Genomic DNA, 21,895 nt, shown 5'->3' with positions numbered 1-21,895 from the left:
TGCGAGTTTAGTGTCCCAAACTTCCCATGGAATAAGAAATTGCAAATGTCTTTCCATAGCTATGGCAGCCTTTGCCTTGAAAAAGTTCCTTAAGGACTCTAATTCTCAAGGGTCTAGGTACAGCAGGGGCTTCCAGTATTACTTTTTAAAAACCTTACCTTCCACTATTCTCAACAACAAAAAGCCACGAAAACTTATTTTCTTGCACTTATCCCTCTAATCATTTAGGATTGGGAATTTTTTCCATGATTTAATTAGGAGCATACACTAGATTATCTCTAAGGCCTCTTCCAATTGTAAACACCACATGGACTGTGATTACTTCTGAGCTGACTCCCTATGTGTGTTCCAAAGTCTGAATTCATGGGGGACTGTTAGTGTGGCTTGTTCCCCCCTTACCACTGTATTCCCTCTCCAGCCCAAAGGAGTGTGCATCATAGAAAGAATGTGGGGTACCTGAGTCAGTAGAGCATGCAACTCTTGATCTTGGGGTTGTGGGTTCAAGCCCAAATTGGACACAGAGATTGCTTAATTTTGGTGGGGGGCACCTGGATGGCTCAGTCAGTTAAGCATCCGATTCTTGATCTCAGGTTTTGATCTCAAGGTCGTGAGTTCGAGTTCCACATTGGTCTCCATGCTGGGCATAGAGCCTACTTAAAAAAAAAAGAGAGAACTTGAGTTCCAGCATGAACTATCTTCCCTCCTACCACTCATTGCCCCCAGGCCTCCAAGGAGCTTCCAACTCTAGCTTTTGCTCTTCTCTCCATATAAGATTGGAGAGAAGAACATAAATATTTTATGCTCATTTTACCAGGGTTTTTCCACCTCGACTGCTATTTATAGGCTTTTTCCCCTTTAGAGACTTTTCCTCAAATTTTCCAAATTGTTATTTCTTAGTGAGCATTCCCATACTGTAACCTCATAGCACAAAACACCATTTAAAGGGAGAAGACAGGGATCCCTGGGTGGTTCAGCAGTTTAGCGCCTGCCTTTGGTCCAGGGCGTGACCCTGGAGTCCCGGGATCAAGTCCCACATTGGGCTCCCTGAGTGGAGCCTGCTTCTCCCTCTGCCTGTGCCTCTGCCTCTGTGTGTGTGTGTGTGTGTGTGTGTGTCATGAATAAATAAAATCTTTTTAAAAATAAATAAAATAAAGGGGGAAGACAATGTCCCCAGAACCTCTCAGTGTGAATCATTAGCTCCAGCCGAGCTGAACACTCTACCCTCCCCTGCACACACCTTACTAACTTTCCCCTCCAAGCCTCTGCCCATTCCTTGGCCCCTCCCTGGAGCACCTTCCCTTCCTACCTAGATAGTCGTACCTTTTAGCTTCTCTGACACTCAATTCAAAACCACACATAGAAAGTTTAATCAAATGAATCTCCCCACCCCAGCTTGCCAACCACTCCATTCTGGAACCCCTTTGGCATTATTGATTCACTTATGCATTTCTGTTTTATGTATATCCATATGTGACTTTGACATTCTCCTATGTGTCATCTTCTCAACTAGATTGCAGGGATATACTCCATGGCATTTAGGACTGACATGAAATGCTTGCTAACCAATGTACCTAGTCATTCACTGCGTGCATTTTTTTAAAGATTTAATTTATTTATTCATGAGAGACACAGAGAGAGGCAGAGGGAGAAGCAGACTCCTCACAGGTAGCCCAGTGTGGACTCGATCCCGGGAGCCCAGGATCACAACCTGAGCCAAAGGCAGATGCTCAACCACTGAGCTACCCAGGTGCCCCGACTGTGTGCATTTTAAGTCACCCTGATATTTGGAGCGAATACAAATGCACCCAGAAGTGATTTGCACGGATATGCACTTTCTTCCACTCTACCCCCTTTTAACAACCGAAACTGATGGGCAAGCTCCAGGAATCGAAGTAGCAATAATTACCCTGAGTGCTAACCCCAAGATCTCCAGAACCCTGTGACTACCACACCTAAAGAAACCGGGTACCGCTCCTCCACATTGCAGATCCTCCTCGTGAACCAGGAAATCGATGCTTCGGAGCTGGATTTCCTACTTCGATCTCCAGGACAGACAGGCGTCACCAGTCCCGTGGGCTTCCTCTCCCATCAGGCCTGGGGTAGCATCAAGGTCAGTAGAAAGGGTCCCCAGAAAGAAGCCAAGTTCTCAGCTCTTGGAGTTTTTCCCACTGACACTTGTCCCCAGGAAGTCAGCGGGTCTCCCTTCGGGGGTTCAAGCATGGAACAACATAGGTGCCTGCCTTTACCTGGTTCCCCACAGCAGAGCTCACCCCTCCCGGGCCCACTGGGAAGGCTCTGCAGAGGAGCAGGTGTGTGTGGGTTGAGGGCTCTGCCTCTCCAGGATGTGGAGGGATGGTAAGATCCTACAAGCTTCCCTACCTCAGTGGAGCTGCCTTTCACCTGCCAAAAGGGCTGGAATGTGGGCTCCTCCATGAGGCCCTGGGGCTGGCGTGGGGGTGCTGCGAGGGGCTCCAGGAAGCAGGTAGATGCCAGAGCTCTCTTCAGGCACGTCCAGGTGAGTCCTAACTCAGCTTCAAAGTGGGGGAAGCATTCCAGCCTGGGATCCTCAGTGGTTAATACTAGCTCACATTTATTGAGCACCTTAGAAATGTGTTTTATCCTCATGTTCACCTGGAAGGTAGGTGTTATCTGTTCTCATTGAACGCAAAGCCCATTTTCCTGCCATGTTGTATAGCTTAGTTTATTTGGGATCCTATGAACATTATTCTAGGAAAAGATCACAAAGTATAAGCTTCTTTCTGGAGGGAGCATGCCTGCATTGACGGAATGTGACACGATGCCAAGCACTAAGTGACCACCCACTGCAGAGCCCCGGCCTGCTGTCCGCGTGGGCAGCTGTCAGTCCACACCTGCATGAGTACACGCAGCAGGTGCTGGTGCCTTGGGAGCACTGGCATCTACACAAAATGAAACCTGTTCGTGATCTTCCATGTTTGTTGCATTTTATACATGGTTCATAGAACAGAGGATGGAGTCTAAAGTAACAGGATTGGTTCGTTTCCTCCTTATATTTTCTTACCAATTTTTTTTAAATTTTGAGAGAATATAAATTCCCATGCAGTTATAATAAATAATAGAATTATCCCTTGTACCCTGTGACCCTCAGTGATAAAATCTTGCATTTGTATCAGGCAGCATCTTATCCAGGAAATTTCCTTTGATACAATCTACTAATCTTACTCTGATATCACTAGTTTTTATGTGTGCGTGTGCATGTACGTGTGTTTAGTTTTTCACATGTGAAGATTTATGTAACCACCACTCTGGTCAAGATACCAAAAATTCCACCACTATAGGGATCCCTTATATTGCCCTTTATAATCAGAACAACCTGCTGCCTCCCCGAACACCTAATGCCTGGCAACCACTAATCGGTTCTCTGTATAATTTTATCCTCCCAAGGATGTTATGTACATGGAATCCTACAGCATGTAACCTTTGCAGACTGGCTTGTTCAGAGAGCATAATTCCCCTAAGAGCCACTCAATTTGATTTACTTTATAACAGAAGCTCAGAACTTAATATTTATACGCATGCTCTTCTCTTCAAAGGGACCATCTTAGGAAATTCAAGACTAATTCTATTCATGCTGCCATTGCCCAAAATATTTTTCTAATTCCTTTTTCAGAGCCTGATGCTAATCTTTTAAGCAACTTTGGGGCTGTATCTAAATCAGGATTCATCAAACTTTTCCTGTACAGGGTCCCACAGTAAATATTTATGTTTTGAGGGCCGGACTGTGTCACAACTATTTAGCTCTGGCAAAGTCACACACAATACAGAAGCAAATGGAAATGGCTGAGTTCCAATAAAACTTGATTTACAAACACAGGTGGTGGGCCAATTTGGGTCTACAAGCCGTAGTTTGCTGATCCCTGGCCAAAATATAAAGGTGTGATTTGACTTTCATTTATTAACTGCATTTGTCATTCTGGACCCTATCTGGCAAGTAAGAAGAGGAACAATATATCGGAAAAGAAATAAGGAAGAACTCCTTTCACAATAACAACCAAAATAACAAAGTTCCAAAATGCCTAAGAAAAACTATAACAAAGGCAGAGATTTGTGGAGATGTGTAGAAAACCATTAACTCTCCTAAGCTACATAGGATCTGAATGAATTGATATACTCTAGAGTAGCACTGTCCAAAAGAAATATAGTGCCTGTCACATATGTAATTTAAAATCTTCTGGTAGCCACATTGAAAAATGTAAAAAGAAATAAATTAATTTTAATAATGTATTTTCTTTAACGTAGGGTAGCCAAATTACCATTTCATATCTAATTATTATAAAAATTATTAATGATATATTTTATATTTTTGTATTTGAATTCCTATGTGTATTTTTTATACTAATAGTTCATTTCAGTTCAGATGTTGAATTTTCATCAGAAATTCTCAAGGGGAGCCTGACTGGCTCAGTCAGTAGAGCACGTGACTCTTGATCTCAGGATTGTGAATCTGAGCCCCACCTTGGGTGTAGAGATTGCTTAAAAATAAAATCTTTATATGGTCTCATTCATTTGGGGAATATAAAAAATAGTGAAAGGGAATAAAGGGGAAGGGAGAAAAAATGAGTGGGAAATGTCAGAGAGGGAGACAGAACATGAGAGACTCCTAAATCTGGGAAACGAACTAGGGGTGGTGGAAGGGGAGGTGGGCGGGGGGTGGGGATGACTGGGTAACAGGCACTGAGGGGGCACTTGATGGGATGAGCACTGCGTGTTATTCTATATGTTTGCAAATTGAACACCAATAAAATAAATTTATAAAAAAGAAATATATATATATATAAAGAAATCCGCATACATCAGAGAGCCAATTGTAAGCCATGGGCCAAATCTGGCCCACCTCCCTGTTTTCATAAATAAAGTTTTACTGGGACACAGTCAAAAACAAAAAATAAATAAATAAATAAAATCTTAAAAAAAAAAACCTATTTGATATGTATTTAGGTTTCATAAAACCTAGATTTAAAATCATTGATTCATATACCTCAGTCGCTCCAAACATACTTAAAAGTTTTCCAGTTGCTAAAGCAAGTTCCAGTTTCTAAATCTAAATTTTAAAATAATTACAATTAAGTGCAATTTAAAAAATGCAGTTCTTCAGTCACATGAGCCATAGTTCATTTGCTCATTGACTACCTAGAGTTGAGAAGAGTGACTCATACATAGTCCAATGACCTTACAGAAAATCAGTTCTGGAAATCAGTTCTGAGGGAGCCCTTTTGCAGAACTGGAGCAATGGTGGACTGGTTAACACAGGCTCTGGAGTCAGACATTCCTGGGTTCACATTCAAGTCTGAGTGTGTGTGGCCTCTGGCATATTATCTTATTCCTCTGAACTTTTTTTTTCCTTACCTGCAAAATAGCAGTCATCATACCCACCTCACAGGTTTCCATCAAAGAGACAGTAGAGGATTGCAGTAGTGGTTGTGGCTACTGTACTGGTTTCCTACAGCTGCCATGACAGAAACAACAGGCTGGGTACTCTCACAGTTCTGGAGTCTGGAAGTCTGAAATTAAGGTGTCAGCAGGGTCATTCTCCCTCCAGAGCCTTTAGGGGAGGATCCTCCACTGCCTCTTCCCACTTCCAGTGGGAAGGTATTCCTTGGTTTGTGATCCCTCTATGTGTCTTTGCATCTTCCCTCCTTATAAGAACACCAGTCATGATGGCTTAGGGCCCACTCTAGTGACCTCATGTTACGTGGATTGCACCTGCAAAGACCCTATCTCCAAATATAAGATTACATCCACAGGTATGGGAAGTTAGGGGAACACAACTCACCCCAGAAGAGTTATGTTTATTAATTATGCAGTCATGGGGTATATGTACACCTTGGTTGCGTTGTGCCTGATGGAATTTGTCCACTGAAGGAAATACGTTGAGGAATTGTGAGTTTGGATCAAGTCCAGTTGCCTTTCTCTATTTTTCCCCACAAAGCACTCTGCAGCAAAAGTCATAAAGGATAAATGATTCCAAGACGCTCCCTACTGTTTTCATTTTACGTTACTCCACTCAAAAGCTACTATGCCACCGAGTTCCATTTCTCTTTGCACAAAACATATTGTTTGCTTTGCTTTGCTTTACTTTGCTTTTTCTGATTGGTTTTGTGGGCGAGGCTCATCTGGCTATTCAAAGGCTTTTACAAATGCATGAAGCTTTCTCTCTTTCTGTGAGTTGTGTTATGTGGAGAGGCCAAGTCCAGACCCGTCCAACTCAAGCACAGGACTGGATGTGAGCAGCTGAAACAAAATACAGTGTGTAGAGCACATCGCTGAAGCCTTTGATAAATGCTCATTTTAAGTGTTCGGTTGGATTCTAGCCTAAATTAACAAATACGATTGAATAGGACATGATAAAAAAAAATGGGTTTTCTTTTAATTATATCTGATGAGGAAGGTTGATTGCCATGTTTCCCCCAAAGGAATTAACAAGCAGGTAATAAGTGAAATTTTATGATAAAATATTGCTTTTATTCTTATCCTTTGTAAGGATTTTTGTTTTTAAAGTCTCATCAAATGCTGAACTTGAAGGTAATAGGCATGCTCTTTCTTCATTACAAAAATCTCATCTGTGATGCACGCCACTGTCAGCCTCTGAAAAGGACCTCTCACCACCACTCTGGATGCCAATTTCGCACAGTTGTATTTTGCTACGCAGTCCAATGTAATTAGGTTAATTAGTCATTTCCACTTAGCTTATTAGAAGGCTAGAAATCCCTCTCCCTCATTTGGAAGATTAAATGTTGCAATTGTGTTCAACCCAGAGCTTTAAGAAAGTGTGTCCCAGACCCAAGTTGTGGCAGCTGGGAACACTCATCAGAGCGTCATTTGCTCTGTTTTGTGGTGTCACCAGAGGGGGTAATGGGCCTGCAGAAGGGGTAATGGTGATACAGGCTGGGAAGAAGATGGGGAGCCAGTTCCTCAGCCCAGAGAGAAGTAATTACAGCAGCAGCAGCTTCTCTCAGCCTGTCAAGAGCCCTCCTGCTGGCCACGCAGATGTCAAACTTTATTAATTGAGCACGTTCTAAGTGCCAGGCAGCCTGCAAAGCCTGAGGCATACAAAGACACCTAAGAAAGTTCTTGCCCGCAGGGAACTCACAGTCTTGTGGGAAGTGACTGGCAGGATTGTAAACCAGCAATTGCAATTGAATAACTGTAGGAACCCCAAGAAAGCACCAGGGAGGGCTTTATAGTCTTCAAAGCACTGTATCTGCATTAGAATATGCGCTATGCAGACAAGGATTGCTTGGCCTCATTTTCCAAATGAGAAAATCAAAGGCCACAAAGGTTTAAAAACAGTCTCTGAGTCACAAGAGGCTCCTAAGAGGGGGTGCAGAGACCAGAACCTTCAACTCTTGGCACTCGCTCCTCCATCCTACATCCGGCTCCTCCCCACTTCTCAGTAGGAGTGATGCATATCCTTTGCAAAGTGGCCAGAGTGAAGTTGGGGGGCCATGGACTTCTTGTGAAAGAGCAAGTAAAGGCAAGACATGGGTTCATCCACATGGGAAACGAGCCTAGGCAAGCCAGGTTAAGGATGTGTCCTTCACCAATTCTCTCTGCCCCTGTTTACCCGGAGGACTCCTCTCCTACAGTCACACTGCTCTCTGGCATGTCCTACACTCTTCTCTTTCCAGACTTCAACTCTTGTTGATCCCACCCTACAAAATGCCCTTCCCTTCTCTTTACCTCTGTCTCTGCCCAGCAGAATTCTACATACCCACTAAGGCCTCCCTCATCTCCTCTTTCTCCTTAACTTAGGATTGCTAGCACCTTGAAAGCATGTGTCTTTTTTGGTTTTCATTTGTATTGCCAAGTACCTGGCATGTAGTAGACATTCAATAAATGTTGAATGAATGAATGAATGGATGGATGGATGGATGGATGGATGGATGGATGAATTCAAATAACAAGAATCTATTAGGATACTTAAAATTCATGGCACTGTGGTAGGTGCTTTGGACATAGTCTAGCTTTTCATCTCATTGAAGAGACCAAACACTCAAGCAGAGTTGAGTAGTAATGGAGAGATTGCAGGTACATGTCCAAGTGACTAATGTTTATGCGAGCATTCTGAAGACAGGCGATGGGATGAACCCCCATTAAAATTTAGTTCTGATGTCAAGATTGATGATGCCACACATACCAAGAGAATATTAAAGGTTTATTACTCACATAATGAGTCTTTCCAAGAAAGCAAGGGAGCTCCCAAGCAGTCTAAAAATCGCTTGAGAGAGCCAGGGAAGGAGACCACCTTGGAGTTTTTTGGTAGTATAAGTTTGGGGCCAGGGTGAGTATTCCCAAGGGCTTGCATGGTACAACTTTCCTCCAGCACCAGAGGAGGGAGTGCCAACACTCATTTATCAGCTTGCCTAGATGTGGAACAGAAAAGGAAGAGAGAAGGATAAAACTTTAAAGCTGTCAGCAATCAAACATCTAAAAATTGAGTCAGACCCTTTATTAAAGAGATCCACTCTATAAATAGTTCCAAGTAGCCCACAAGGAGGATGGGAAGGCTCTGTATTCTAGGCTAAAGAGGATGAGCCTGAGAGAGGGTGCTGATTATGAACAGGACTCTAACACCCTCTGGGGCCTTAACACATACTAATGACCAGTACAAGAAAAGGAAGGAGTGGAATTTGGGGGAAGAAAGAATGAGGACCTCTTGATGGTGAAAGCAGCACAAACCCAGAGCTGAATTAGAATTGAGTCTGGCACAGTTCTAGGATTGGCCACAGATGCTCTTGGACAGAGTAGAAGGGAAGCAAGATACCCGATTCATTGGCTGGTTTGGAAGGAATTCCTAAATGAAGACATCTGATTACTAAGTTATGCATTTGGGCTTTATTCTTCTGGAAACAGGCAACTCATGTAAATTTTAGCATTGGCATTAACACAAAGTCAATGATTCTAAGGACACCTCGAGAGAGATCTTGACAGGAGTTGCCAGCAGAATGAGTACTGAGATGAAAGGAAGGAGTCAGAGATTTAAAATGTCTGGGCTCCATGACCAGAAAATTCATGGCAACCCTTCTTGTCCCTCCTTCCATTCAATGCCCTGCAGGCAGGTGCTGCTCAATTTCTGCTGCTACTAATAATCTAAACACTTTATTTGCTAAATCTTGCACATTAGTGGTGCAATTTGCTGAAGGTAACAATCAATACCCTTCTACTTCCTTGAATTTAGCTGGGGGAAAGATCCAAGATTCCAGACAAGAGTATGAAGGAGACAGAATCCTATCCATACTGTTATCTTGTTCCTTGAACACCCCCCCCCCCACCAAATGCAATGAAAATGATAGCTTTCTGGATAAACTCCATTTCAAAACAAGATTCTCTAAAATTTCTCAGGCACTTTCATCAATGGAAGGGTTCTATAACCTGGATCGGGACATTGAGGGATCTGCCAAGAGCTGGAAAAAGTTTGTGGAATCGGAATGTCCTGAGAAGGAGAAGTTTCCACAGGAGTGGAAGAACAAGACAGCCCTGCAGCGCCTCTGCATGATGAGAGCCATGCGATCAGACCGGATGACCTACGCCATTCGGTACGGGACACAGGATAGTGGGGAGCCCCTGAGTGTGCATGGGGCAGTCTCAGCATGGCCTGATTAGCAGAACTGAGCTCAAAGATCATGTGTTCATAGTAACAGGAGCATTTGTACCAACATCACAAATCCCATAAGGCCTATTGCTCTGTGTTTGTCATGTATTTTCTTAGTATCTAAGTAGATGATTTGGGGGAAAAGTGCTCATCGATATCAGCATTGAGAAGGATGCTGGTCACACCTGAAGTGGTGGGAGATGATGGTACCCAGATAATGAATGGAAGGGTCATCCATAGGAGGAATAACATCTCTCCAACCACAAAGAAAGGAGAGAGAAAGAGCTGTGGCTATAGCTGAGGTGGTAAAAGGATGACAGAAAATTGAGGAGGACTTTATGTGATGACTTCTATTTTCTCTGAGGAAGCATGGTCATCTTGTGCCATGTGCAAGAGGAGGTGGCAGGGTTGGAGACTGGAGGAAAATGCAGAGTTTTAAATAGAATCTGTGACAAGTGGGAGAGAAGGCCAACCAGATCCCACCTAGTTAAGATCCTGTGTTTATAATGGTACCAGTCTTCACCATAGGATGGTTCTCCACAGCAACATCAACAGCCCAAGTGTAGATTTAGAGTTAAGTTGGTCCAGAGCATAGCTCAGTTCAAGTTGGCATGTGGGGGCAGGAGTTAAGCAAGGGGAGAGGAAGATATTGGGGAGATAATAACTGGAAGTCATAGGTCATACAATCTGTAGAGACAGAGCAGATTAGTCACTGCCTGGGGCTGGATGGTAGGAACAGGAATTCTTGAAGTAGGCAGGAGTAATCTGATTGGCATGATGAAAGTGTTCTGAAACCAGATTATGGTGAAGGCTGTGCAATTCAGTAAATTTATCAAAAATTATTGAAAAGTATACTTAAAATAGGTTTTATGGCATGTCAGCTGTCCCTTAAGAAGTTGTTTTTCATTTTTTTAAGGTTACTGGATAGGAGTCTATACTGGATAGGAAAGAAGTGAAAGAAAGTAAGGGGATGGTTATATTTTATTTATTTTAATTTTTTTGAGAGAGAGTGCATGCAGGAAAGGAGGTAAGAGGCAGAGGGAGAGGGGAAGAGAGAAAATCTTAAGAGAACATTACTTGAGCCAAAATTAAGAATCAGATGTTTAATGGAGCTACCCAAGCACCCTGAGTAAAGGGATGATTTTTTAAAAAATACCAAAAATCAGCTGAAGAGATAACAGAGAGAACTGTGTCCTTGGGGAAGAGTTAGAGCCAAGAGTTGGGCCAGGTGATCAATAAGAGGTTGCAGCTGCAAAGTTGGCATAACATGGAAGATGGAAGAGTTTGGAAAGGAACGTTGGTAAGTGGGATAAGATGAATATGAGGGTGCGAGAGCATAGGAGGGCAGGAGGCCTTAAATCCTGAGTAGGGAAGGAACACCACAGGGATATGGAGCATGGAGGATTTAGCTGCCTGCGCACTTTCAGAAAGCATTGATCCTGGCATTCTTCTGGTGGATGATGGTCATGTGACAGGACACGCAGGCTTCACAGAGGAGTGGCATAGTTGGATGGGGATTCAGAACGACCCCTGACCTAGGACAGCAGGCCAGCATTAGTGACACAGGTGCTAAGTGTGGACCTAACAACCCAGGAACGGAAGTTGGCCCCAGCTCTGTAACTACCTACCAAGGCCATGACCTTGAGTGCATCCCTCCATCTCTGTAGGCCCCCATTTCTCAAGCGTTGTGGTTTTGTGATTGATACATGTGCATGTACTTTTCCCACAGAGATTTTGTTGAGGAGAAGTTGGGTAGCAAATATGTGGCAGGAAGAGCACCAGACTTTGTGACCTCGTTTGAGGAATCAGGACCAGCCACACCCATGTTTTTTATCCTGTCTCCAGGGGTGGACCCCCTGAAGGATGTGGAAAATCACGGTGAGAAAAATTCCTCTGGGAGCTGAGACTGCACCATGAATGGTCACTCTTTGTGTCCATTGGTCTCTCTTTTCTTGGGTCAAAGTTCAGCATGCAGGGCTTGGTATTTACTGACATAGAGAAGTCAGGGTCATTGCTGAACCAACACCAGGGATCATCATCAGAGAAAGGACCATTCAGAGGGGTACAGGGAAGAGTCCACACTCGCACATTCATGAGGAGACCTTGTCCTGCCACCTGCCTGCCCACCCACCCTCTCCCCCTTACTTTGGCTGAAGCGATCTTTCTGAAACACAAGTATGACCTTTCAAGGCTCCTACTGCCCTAAAAATAAAGTCCAAACTCCTTACTGTGTCTCACAGGGACCTTCATCCTCCCGCCCCTCCCTATTTCTCCAGCCTTCTTTCCATTATTATGGTTTACCACAAATCTGGAGGCTTGAAAGAACACAAACTTGGTATTGTACCGTTCTGGAGATAAGAAATCATAAATGGGTCTTATTGCCTCCCTCTTTTCTTAGAAAGACTCCTGTGATTATATTGGGCACACTGAGATAATCCAGGATAACGTCCCCATCTTGAGGCCCTATATTTACTCACATTGCAGAGTCCCCTTTGCCCTGTAAAGTCATATGTTCACAAGTCCCAAGGGTAAGACATGGACGTCTTTGGGGGTCTATTATTCTGCCTATATTCCCCTAATCCTCTCTTTTGCCTTCTAAATGGCAACCATTCTCCCAAGCCTGCTATGTCTCCTCCTGAATCCCCTTCACCAGGCTAGCCTCTATTCATCCTTCAGATACCGATTTCAGTGTCACCACATCCAGGAAGCCCTGTTGACCTCCAAGATTCTAGGCTCCTCTCCCATGTGCTCCTAGAATGCCCTTCTTTATGTCCATCACTTTGTAATTGTCTAGTGACTACTGTGTCTTCTTAAGAGAGTGAGAGCTTCCTTGGAATCAGGTATCTTTTTATCAGAGTATCCCCAGTTCCTAGCTCTGGGATGGGTACTCAAGAAATATAGACATTAAATGGAGGAATGAGCGAATGAATGGCTAATCAAAACTTATAACACTGGCAAAATGACATTTTGCAAAGTTACATAAAGACCTGATGGGTAAAAAAGAAAGAAAGAAAGAAAGAAAGAAAGAAAGAAAGAAAGAAAGAAAGAAAGAAAGAAAGAAAGAAAAAAGACCTGATGGGTTAGAGCCCAACCCAGGTAATACAGCTCTAAGAGCAGTCTCTCCATTATGCAGTGGAAGGACTCCACAGCCTGTGCCTAGTGCTTGGGGGGTAGTTGAGATGAGCTGAGTCAGTCCTAAAGAATGGATAAGATTAGGGCACCTGGGTGTCTCAGTCATTTAAGCCCACGGCTCTTGGTTTTGGCTCAGGTCCTGACCTCAGGGTCATGAGATTGAGCCCCATGCGGGGCTCCACACTCTTTAAAAAAAAAAAAAAAGAAAAAGAAAAAGAAAAGAAAGAAGGGATAAGATCTATAGGGGGGAAAGAATTATCTTCTTTACTAATTTTATGTATATTTTTGTAGTCTCCTAGTAATTTCAAGTGACACTTGCATATTTTTAAAATATGGATAATAATTATAAATGAGAAGCAACAGTTCTTGGCCCAGCTGCACCCTCCCAACCTATCCCCTTTCCAGACATTTGTTCTTTGGGTTTTGGAGGGTTGTTTTTGCCAATTTCTGAATTTAGTCCTGGTAGTTGCTTCTCTATTTCCTACTAATCTTATTATCACTAGTTTTTTTTTTTTTTTTAAGATTTATTTACTCTAGAGAGAGAGAGAGCATGCATGAGCAATTGGGGGAGGGCAGAGAATCTCAAACCAACTTCATGCCTAGCACGGAGCCTGATGCTGGGCTCCATCTTACAACCCTCCGGTCATGAGCTGAAACCAAAAATAGGACGCCTAACCAGCTATACCACCCAGGCGCCCTTTGTATCACTAGTTTTAAATTTTTCAATTCTAGATAACTATTTATATTCCCTGATATAAAAAAATAAGAATTTAACCCCCATTACCGCCCACTAAGACTGTCTACTTTCTGCCACATTTTTTAACAGCTTTATTGAGATGTAATTCATATTCAATATAATTTACCCATTTCAAGTACATGATTCAAAGCTTGCTAATATTTTCACAGGGCTATGTGACTACCACCACAAACTAATTTTAGCAGATTTGTGTCTCTCTGAGTCCCACCCTCTACCCCTGCACCACCAAAAAAAACCCAGAAAAAAACAAAAACAAAAAAACTAGATTTCCTATGCCATCCTGTGTCCTCCCTGACCCACCACCAATTTACTTTTTGTCTCTAAAGATTTGCCTGTTCTGGACACTTCCTATAAATAAAATCATATATTATAGGGTCTTTCATTGATGTTTCATTTAGCATAATACTTTCAAGTTTCGGGGCACCTGGGTGGCTCAGTGGTTGAGCATCTGCCTTCGGCTCAGGGCGTGATCCTGGGGTCCTGGGATCAAGTCCCACATCAGGTCCCCGCAAGGAGACTGCTTCTCTCTCTGCCTGTGTCTCTGCCTCTCTCTGTGTGTCTCTCACGAACAAATAAATAAAATCCTTAAAAAAACATATTTTCAAGGTTCATCCATGTTATAGCTGTAGCATATATCATTGTCATTCCTTTTTATGGCTGGATAATATTCCTTGTAAATCAATCTAGGAAGTATTATCTTAACAGTATTAAGTCTTTTGATCCATCAGCATAAAATGTCTTCCCATTTATTAATCTCTTTAGTTTCTTTTATTGATATTTTATAGTTTGGGGTGTACAAGTATTGCATTTCTTTTTTCTCAATTGAAGTATGATTAACATACAGGGTTATGTTAGTTTCAAGTGTACAATACAGCAATTCAGCATTTCTATACAGTGCTTAGTGCTCATCACAGTAAGCGTTCTCTTAATCCCCTTGCATTTCTTTAAATTTATTCCTGAGAGGTTTGTTCTTTTTGATTCTGTTGTAAGTGGGATTCTTTCCTTCATTTCATTTTTGGAATAGTCACTCCTAGTGATTTTTGTATATTTTTGTATATTGATCTTCTATCCTGCAACCTTGCTGAACTTGTTTATTCCAATAATTTTCATAAATCCCTTAGGTTTTTTGCAGATACAAGTTTATGTGATCTATGAATAGTTTCACTTCTTCCTTTCTGGTATGGGTGCCTTTTTCTTTCTTTTTCTTGCCTAATTGACCTGGCTAAAATTTCCAGCACATTACTAAGTAGAAATGGCAATCTTGGACATCCTTGGCCTGTTCTAGATATTTGAGGAAAATCATTCAGTCTTCACTGTTAAATGTGATGTTGGCTGTGGGTTTTTTATAGCTACCCTTCATCAGATTAATCAGGTTGCCTTCACCAGGTTGCCTTCTAGTTTGTTGAATTTTTTTTTCTTTATCATGAAAAGGTGTTGGATTTTGTCAAATGCTTTTTCTGTATCCATTGAGATGATATCATCTTGTCCTTTATTCTGTTGACATATTACATTAATTGATTTTTGGAAGTTAAACTAACCTTGCAGAAGCACCTGGGTGGCTTAGTCAGTTAAGCATCTGCCTTTGGCTCAGGTCATGATCCTGGGATCAAGTCCAGGTTGGTCTCCCTGCTCAGTGGGGAGCCTGCTTCTCCTTCTACTCCTCCCCTCAAACTCTCTCATGCGCTTTCTCTCTCTCACAAATAAATAAGTAAATAAAACTTTAAAAAAGGTTTACTTCCTCTATTGGCTATGTTAACTTAAACAGTGTTAGTGAAACTTCATTTTTTATTTTGTGAATTCTAGATCATTTCACTTGACATCACCCTCTGTAAGCTGAGACTTCAGTTTTCCAACTTGCATCACCTGTGCTTTACTTTTTCCATAGGCAAGGATAAATATATATTCATTCTATTCTGTTGTCATTAATTTTATTCATGCCTAGTCTACAAGTTAACTATATTTGAAAACCAATAGCATTTATGTCATAATTGATATACACTTATAGTCACCGAAAAGGCAAATAAATATGCTAGGGTTACATTTCCTTCTTCATGGATCCAATGTCTTTATCTTCAGGAGTCTCTCAAAGAAGAATGTTCTCATAAAGAAGAATGTTCTCAGTATGGAGTTTCAAAGTCATATCAAATTTCAGTGTGCTTCATATTTATTTTTTTTAATTTTTTTTTGTGCTTCATATTTAGATAATGATTTTCTTATGTAGCTTTTAGTTTTTCCTGGAGTTTCTGAATGTCTTTTCCTTGTTCTTGGGAGAAGAAATGAATGCCTCCTCTGCCATTATCACTAATATTTCACATTTCTTATTTATTGTATGTATTGACTAGGACCTACTTTATCCTTCTTGAAAATGTTCTACCTAGAGTCCACTTATGTTCTGCTCTGAAATAGATAAATTTCACGTTAGCCATCTTGGGGCTTTCTTTATATTCTAGTTAAGTAGTATCATTTTTGGATCCTATGTCTCTTATCTTCAATTTTCACCCTAGTTTTGCTAGCATGCACCACCAGAAAAGAATGATGGGAAGTAGAATTTCTGAATCCTTGGGTGTCTAAAAGGGTTTTAATTTTGCCCATCTACTTTTTCAGTAGTTTTGCTAGGTGCAAAATGGTTTTTACTCAGGATGTGCCCACATTGCTTGGCTGTCTTCAAGAAGCCATGTTGGGTTGAGGTCACATGCCAGTAGGATGCTGTTTTTCCCTCCTTTTTTGGTTATCTGGAAACTTTAGGATCATCTCTCTACCTTGTGTTCTGAAATACCATGAGCTGTGTTTGGTTGGTGTGGGTCTTTGTTGAGTTAGTTAACAAATAAATGAACATCTGCTCAGCACTCACCATGCCATTTTAAGTGGAAAAGGTATATCTTTATCTCCGGAAATTTTTGCTCTATTATTCTTGGTAATTACCTCTACCATTCACCAAGTTGCTCATCCCTGAAACCTTGGAATCAATAACTTTAGACCCTCCCTTTATCACCCACCACATTTAGTCCTATTAATTCTGCCTTCTAAATCCATTTCAGATTGGTCTCGTTGTTTCTTTTTTTTTTTTTTTTTTTTTTTTTTTTTTTTTTTTTTTTTTTGGTCTCGTTGTTTCTATCTGCATTGTTGCCTCCCTGGTGTAAGTCACTGTGATCTCATTTGGACTGACACAGTAGCCTCCCAACTTCCCAATTTTCTCCCCCTACCTGCATTCTTTTGCCACTCTGCACCCAAAACATCTTGCTAAATCTCAAATCCAGTTGTATCACTCTCCTACTTAAAACTGTCTAGTGGCTTCCCATTGTTCTTAAGGTAAAGTCCAGTACCACTGACATGATCTATGTAGCCTACATGACCTGGCCTTTCTGCCAAGCCTTGGATCTTAGCTTCTCCCACACTCACTCTACTCAAGCCACATAGTCCCTTTAGATCCTCAGCCACACCATGAGCCTCCCTGACCTAGGGCATTTTCACAAGAGATTTCTTTGATCTGAAATATTTCCCCCCAATGATTCGAGAGTCCAGGACCTGCTCATCCTGTGGGTACCAGCCTCTCCTGACCTTCTCCCTGTAAGACCATTGGTTCCCTCTTATACATGTATGTGCCTCAGAGCATTCCATACACTTCTAATTAAATACTTCTTTCATAATTTAACTTATACTTGCATACCTGCTTGTCACTAAGGTCCTTCAGGTCAAGGACCGTGTCCTTATCATTTTTTTAATCAGTACCCAGAAGCATAACTAGCAGAGAAAAGGTGCTCAGGAAATATTTGTTGAGTGAATTAACAAATGAACATCTTAAAAATTGTCGTAGCTGAGTTTTTCCTGATTTTCACCCTTTTATAGAGTTCTATATTCCTCCCATCTTCCAAAGGTTTTATTCCTTTCATGTTGGCAAAATCTAGTTCCCTCATTTTGATTCAGTGTCTTCCTTTTTGGAAGCTTTCATATACACTGTTTATGAGCAATTTCCTGCTGTTCTTTGCCAATTGACCTCCATCTATTCCATCATGTACTTTAAGGCTTTCTGTCATTTCAGGGATGCTGACCCTTCCCTGATCTATATTGGTTATTTGTCTCTGAATACATTATTAATCTTAACACATATTTCCTTACCAAAGGTAATATGGCTGTTCATCAACTACAGATTACTTAGGCACCTGTGCCTCCTTTTCTCCCTTCCCTTCCTTCTTGCCTTCTTGATGGCTTGATTTATTTTCTAATTTGCCCATTTAGAACATATACTCTGGTGACAGCCATGCTTTCTGCATCTTGAATCAAATCAGATTGCCTGATGGGCTCCTCTTCTCAAGTCTGGAATCTACATGACTGACTCACACTTTCCCCTCTCTCCCAAGCACCAACTTATTAACTAAAATTACTGTCTCTATGCTTGGGCAGAGTCTGTGTATCAGGCAGTTCACTGTTTTACTCCACGTAGACTCTTACAAAGCGTGGCTGTCCCATTTTTTAGTTTGTGATTTATGTTAACCCCTTCATTTCTTTATCCTTAATTTTCAACATGCAGTTCTTAATATTGAGTAGGGTTTTAAAACCTGAGAGTCAGAAGTACCTGGGTGGGTCAGTCGGTTAAGCACCTGACTTGATATCAGGTCAGGTCTTGATCTCAGGGTTGTGAGTTCGAGCCCCGTGATGGAATCTAAGCTGGGCGTGGAGCCAAATGAATGAATGAATCAACCTATCTACCTACCTGCGAGTCAAATGAAAGATTTGTTGCTTCATCTTCATTCCACCAACACCCCCCAACCCAGATGCAGTGAACCCACAAAGTTCTGTCTAAGATCCTAGGAGTTCTCTAGTCCTTAAAGCTCATCCACTGACCCTTGATCAAGAATCTCTGCTTTTCTGGCACCTTTGTGTCTCTTAGTCTCCTTCAGGATTTCCCTTCTTCAACAATTTTGGAGGAGGAGGAGGAGGAGAAGGCAGGGAGCAAGAGGAAGCTCCATCCACTCTCCTTGGCTTCTGTTTTAACACAAAACCTAGCACCATCCACCCCCTCCCCACACTTTCCATCTTCCCTTCTCAGATTAATCCCTTTAAGTGCTTTAATGTAGCCCTCCTTCTCTCTTTCCTCATCACCTCCTTCCTGAATGAGCCATACTCCCTTATTTGCACATTTATTCTCGTCTTTGCTTCTTTTAAAAGCAATCATCCATTTTTTTCCCAATCACCCATAATACCTGCTTCCTAGGGCTCCTGTAGGATAGAAATGAAGTCTCGGACGTGAAAAGGCTTTGAAATGTTAAAAGTACAGTAGAATTGTGTGGCATTCGAAAGAAGATGATAATTCCTCTGATCTTTGAGGGCAGTTCAGCTTACTCCTTTTTTTGTGTCCTTTCGAAGCACAGCTTCATCCTTGGCCTTCCCAAACCAGGACTCCCCTTTCCACCCAAACTCACAGGGATCTTCTCTGGTCTTTCACTTGACTCTAGCCTGATCTTGCTCTGTCTCTTTCTTCCTTTGTTCAGTTATCTGGCTTTAACAAATAATTCTGTCATTTCCATGTTGTGATCAAGAAGAAGCCATATCTACCACCTTTGCCTTCCACTCCTTCCTTTTTCTCTCTCCAAAGTACTGGTCAGGACTATGAGCTCACTTAAATTTCTTTTAAAGATTATTTCCTTATTCATTCATTCATTCATTCATTCACTCATGAGAGACATAGAGAGAGAGGCAGAGACACAGACAGAGGGAGAAGCAGGCTCCCTGGGCCCGATGCAGGATTCAATCCCAGGACCCTGGGATCACAACCTAGCCAAAAGCAGACGCTCAACCACTGAGCCACCCAGATGCCCCACTCACTTAGATTTTTTTTGCAAACCTGCTACCCGGTGTGTCCAAAGGAACAGTTTTCAATTTAGTGTTCCTGTGGTCAGATTATCAACACTTTGCATGCAGCCTCTTTCTCATTGTTCCTGGTCCTATTCTCTGTTCTTCAACAGTCCATTGGATCTTGGTTAGGTTTGGAGAAAGTGCAGTCTTGGTGAACAGCTTCAAGATTGGTGTGAAATATTACTTTTCCTATTGGGAGAGACTCATTTGTTCATGTGCCAGGGAGTGGGAGAGTGAATAAGGAGATAAAGGTTGATGATACAAGAGAGATGGGATTTAGGGAACAGAAGAGTGAAAGGCAGAGGGAGGACACCTCTTCCATTGAGATGAGGATGTGCAGGCATGCAGATAAAATGGTAAGGAATTGAAGGGGTTCCCGCTTCATGGCATATGTTTCCCAAGGAGTGAAGAAAGCTGCTGGGAGTAAGTAGGGTGGGACCTCCTGAGAAATTTAAAAGAAGAAGGGAATGGGCAGTACAGCCAACTTCTGGGCATACGGAAAGATTGCCAAACAGCGCTGAGGGTGCGAATCATGAACTTGGGGTGGTTCCAATTCACTGAATGTTTCTTTCCCATCCTCTCTTGTTAATTCATCCAAGATGGAGACTTCAGCAAACGTTGGGTGGTGCAGAAGTAGAAAGGGCGCCGGAGTTGAGGATTTTGTAAGATCAGCATTAAGATTAAGGATTCTTGAATCCATATTAAAATAAGAAAGAAGTAAAAGTGAAGATTAGAAAAAATAGAAGAGCCAATGGACTGGACATTTCACAGGTAGAATAACAGGTAAGGAGCGAGAAACAGAGTGAACAGCCTGGAAAGTAGAAAGGGATAGGAGTAGATGTGAATGAAGAATGCGTCTGACGGGGGACAGTTCTCCATGATAGTGAAGTCCTGGTGCAGCCACAGGGAATGGGTAACAGAGTGAATAGAGTTCAGTTCTTTGAAGATGATGAAGCATGAGGCTGGAGGTTGCCTGAGTCCTCCATTGTGACATTGAGGTTTACCTGAAAAATGATGAAATGGGACGTACGCAAGATTTTGAACCCAGTTCCATAGAGCCTAATAGAAATGAATCTCACTGGGAAGTTGGTGGAAGGCAGAGAACCTAGAAGTTAGTAGATAATATAGCCAGGTGGCACATGCTTTAAAAGAAAAGGGGGTTTCAGACAGGGATGGGAAGAAATAACCTGCAAGTGGCAAGAGTCAGCTAGAAAAACATTCCCCTTCCCCCCAGCCCCACAGGTACGTGGAGTTCGGGAGAGGGCCACGGAAGGTGCCATGTCCTTAGAGACAGGAGGTCAAGGAAGCATACTTGGGAGGTGTGGAAGGAGGTTTACAATGGGCACCATGCTGGTGGTGGAGAGTGGGAAAGAAGATCAGAAAAGGAAAGATGAGTTAAAGGTAGCGGGAGTGGGGGGCATGGAAGCCAGGGTGCAAAACAGCATGAAGGTGAGAACCCAAGAGGACGTGGCTGGTGAGAGGGGCTCGCTGATGACCTGGCAGGGCATCCCGAGAACCTCAGGGTTGAAATGGAAGGACCCCACAAGGTTGCCCTGGCACATCACAGGGCTGAGCGTTCAGTCCTTGTAAGTCCCATCAACACTTCCCCTTTCTCAACATCTCCACGTCAGCCTCATCATCAGCCTAGACTAGACTAGACCTCAAGCCTAGACTAATGCAAGCTGATCCCAGCCTGAGCAAGCCAGACTCTGCCCCGGACAGTCTTTGCAGTCCCAGTTTGCAAACTAATCTTCAGTGAGCCCTCTTCTCCTGCATCTCGCCGACAAAGAAAAGAAATCGGCTCTTTTGTGGGTAGGAACCTCACTGAGAGTATCTAATAATCCTGGCAGCATTTATCCTGGTATTTTCTCTGGAATAAGTTGTTTATATTGCAGTTTCCAAAGCTGACATCAGATCTATTGCCAGTAAGGATTTATAGTTTAATAAGGGTGTTTCTTGGGTTCATCTCAATTGAATCTCTAATAACTCTTCCTCGCTACAAAAAGTCATCTCACTTTGTCTTATACAGAGTTGCAAAGGATACTCTGTACCTTTTCTTGTGTTTAAAAGAAATATCCAGTATTGACAGCTTTGTTTCAATTTTCTTGCACAGGTATCGAATTGCATTTTCAATTTCAGTTCCTGTGAAAAGAAACGTTTAAGGACATATTTTTTATCTTTTTTCTATCCTTCTATTTCTTCTCTTTTCCCTCCTGTACTTTATTTTCCTAGAGAAAAATTGCTCGACGATTCCTTCATGGTAGCATACACTTTTATGATCCTTTGTCTAAAGAATAATATGTAACTTCTCTAAACTTTATTGTAAGGGGCTCATAGCTGATGTCCAAGGAGGGCTGGTCTCTATATTAAGGTTAATTGCATTGGGTAAAGTTTTTCCTGGGCATGCAGAACACCCAGTGAGATGGTTGTGATGTGTGTTGCTGTAGCAGCTCCCTTGCTGCATCCCCAATACCAGCCACCCCTCCCAGGATGCAGAACATCTACACCTGAACAGCCAAGCC

The 21,895-nt window shown here is 42.3% G+C and overlaps 1 protein-coding gene across 2 annotated transcripts in view; it reads left to right on the top strand.

Moving 5' to 3' along the window:
- Nucleotides 1-21,895, top strand: part of DNAH9 (dynein axonemal heavy chain 9) — a 336,893-nt gene that overhangs the window by 266,998 nt on the left and 48,000 nt on the right. For both annotated transcript variants that reach the window (XM_072821109.1, XM_072821108.1), the window contains 3 exons: nt 1,988-2,110; nt 9,382-9,575; nt 11,361-11,509. In XM_072821109.1, coding sequence (XP_072677210.1) covers nt 1,988-2,110; nt 9,382-9,575; nt 11,361-11,509 — 466 coding nt within the window. The remainder of the gene's footprint in view (nt 1-1,987; nt 2,111-9,381; nt 9,576-11,360; nt 11,510-21,895) is intronic.

Source organism: Canis lupus, chromosome 3, assembly GCF_048164855.1.
Source record: "Canis lupus baileyi chromosome 3, mCanLup2.hap1, whole genome shotgun sequence".
Taxonomy (NCBI): domain Eukaryota; kingdom Metazoa; phylum Chordata; class Mammalia; order Carnivora; family Canidae; genus Canis; species Canis lupus.
Note: the sequence above shows the minus strand (reverse complement) of the source record. Positions and strands in the feature narration are given on the sequence as shown.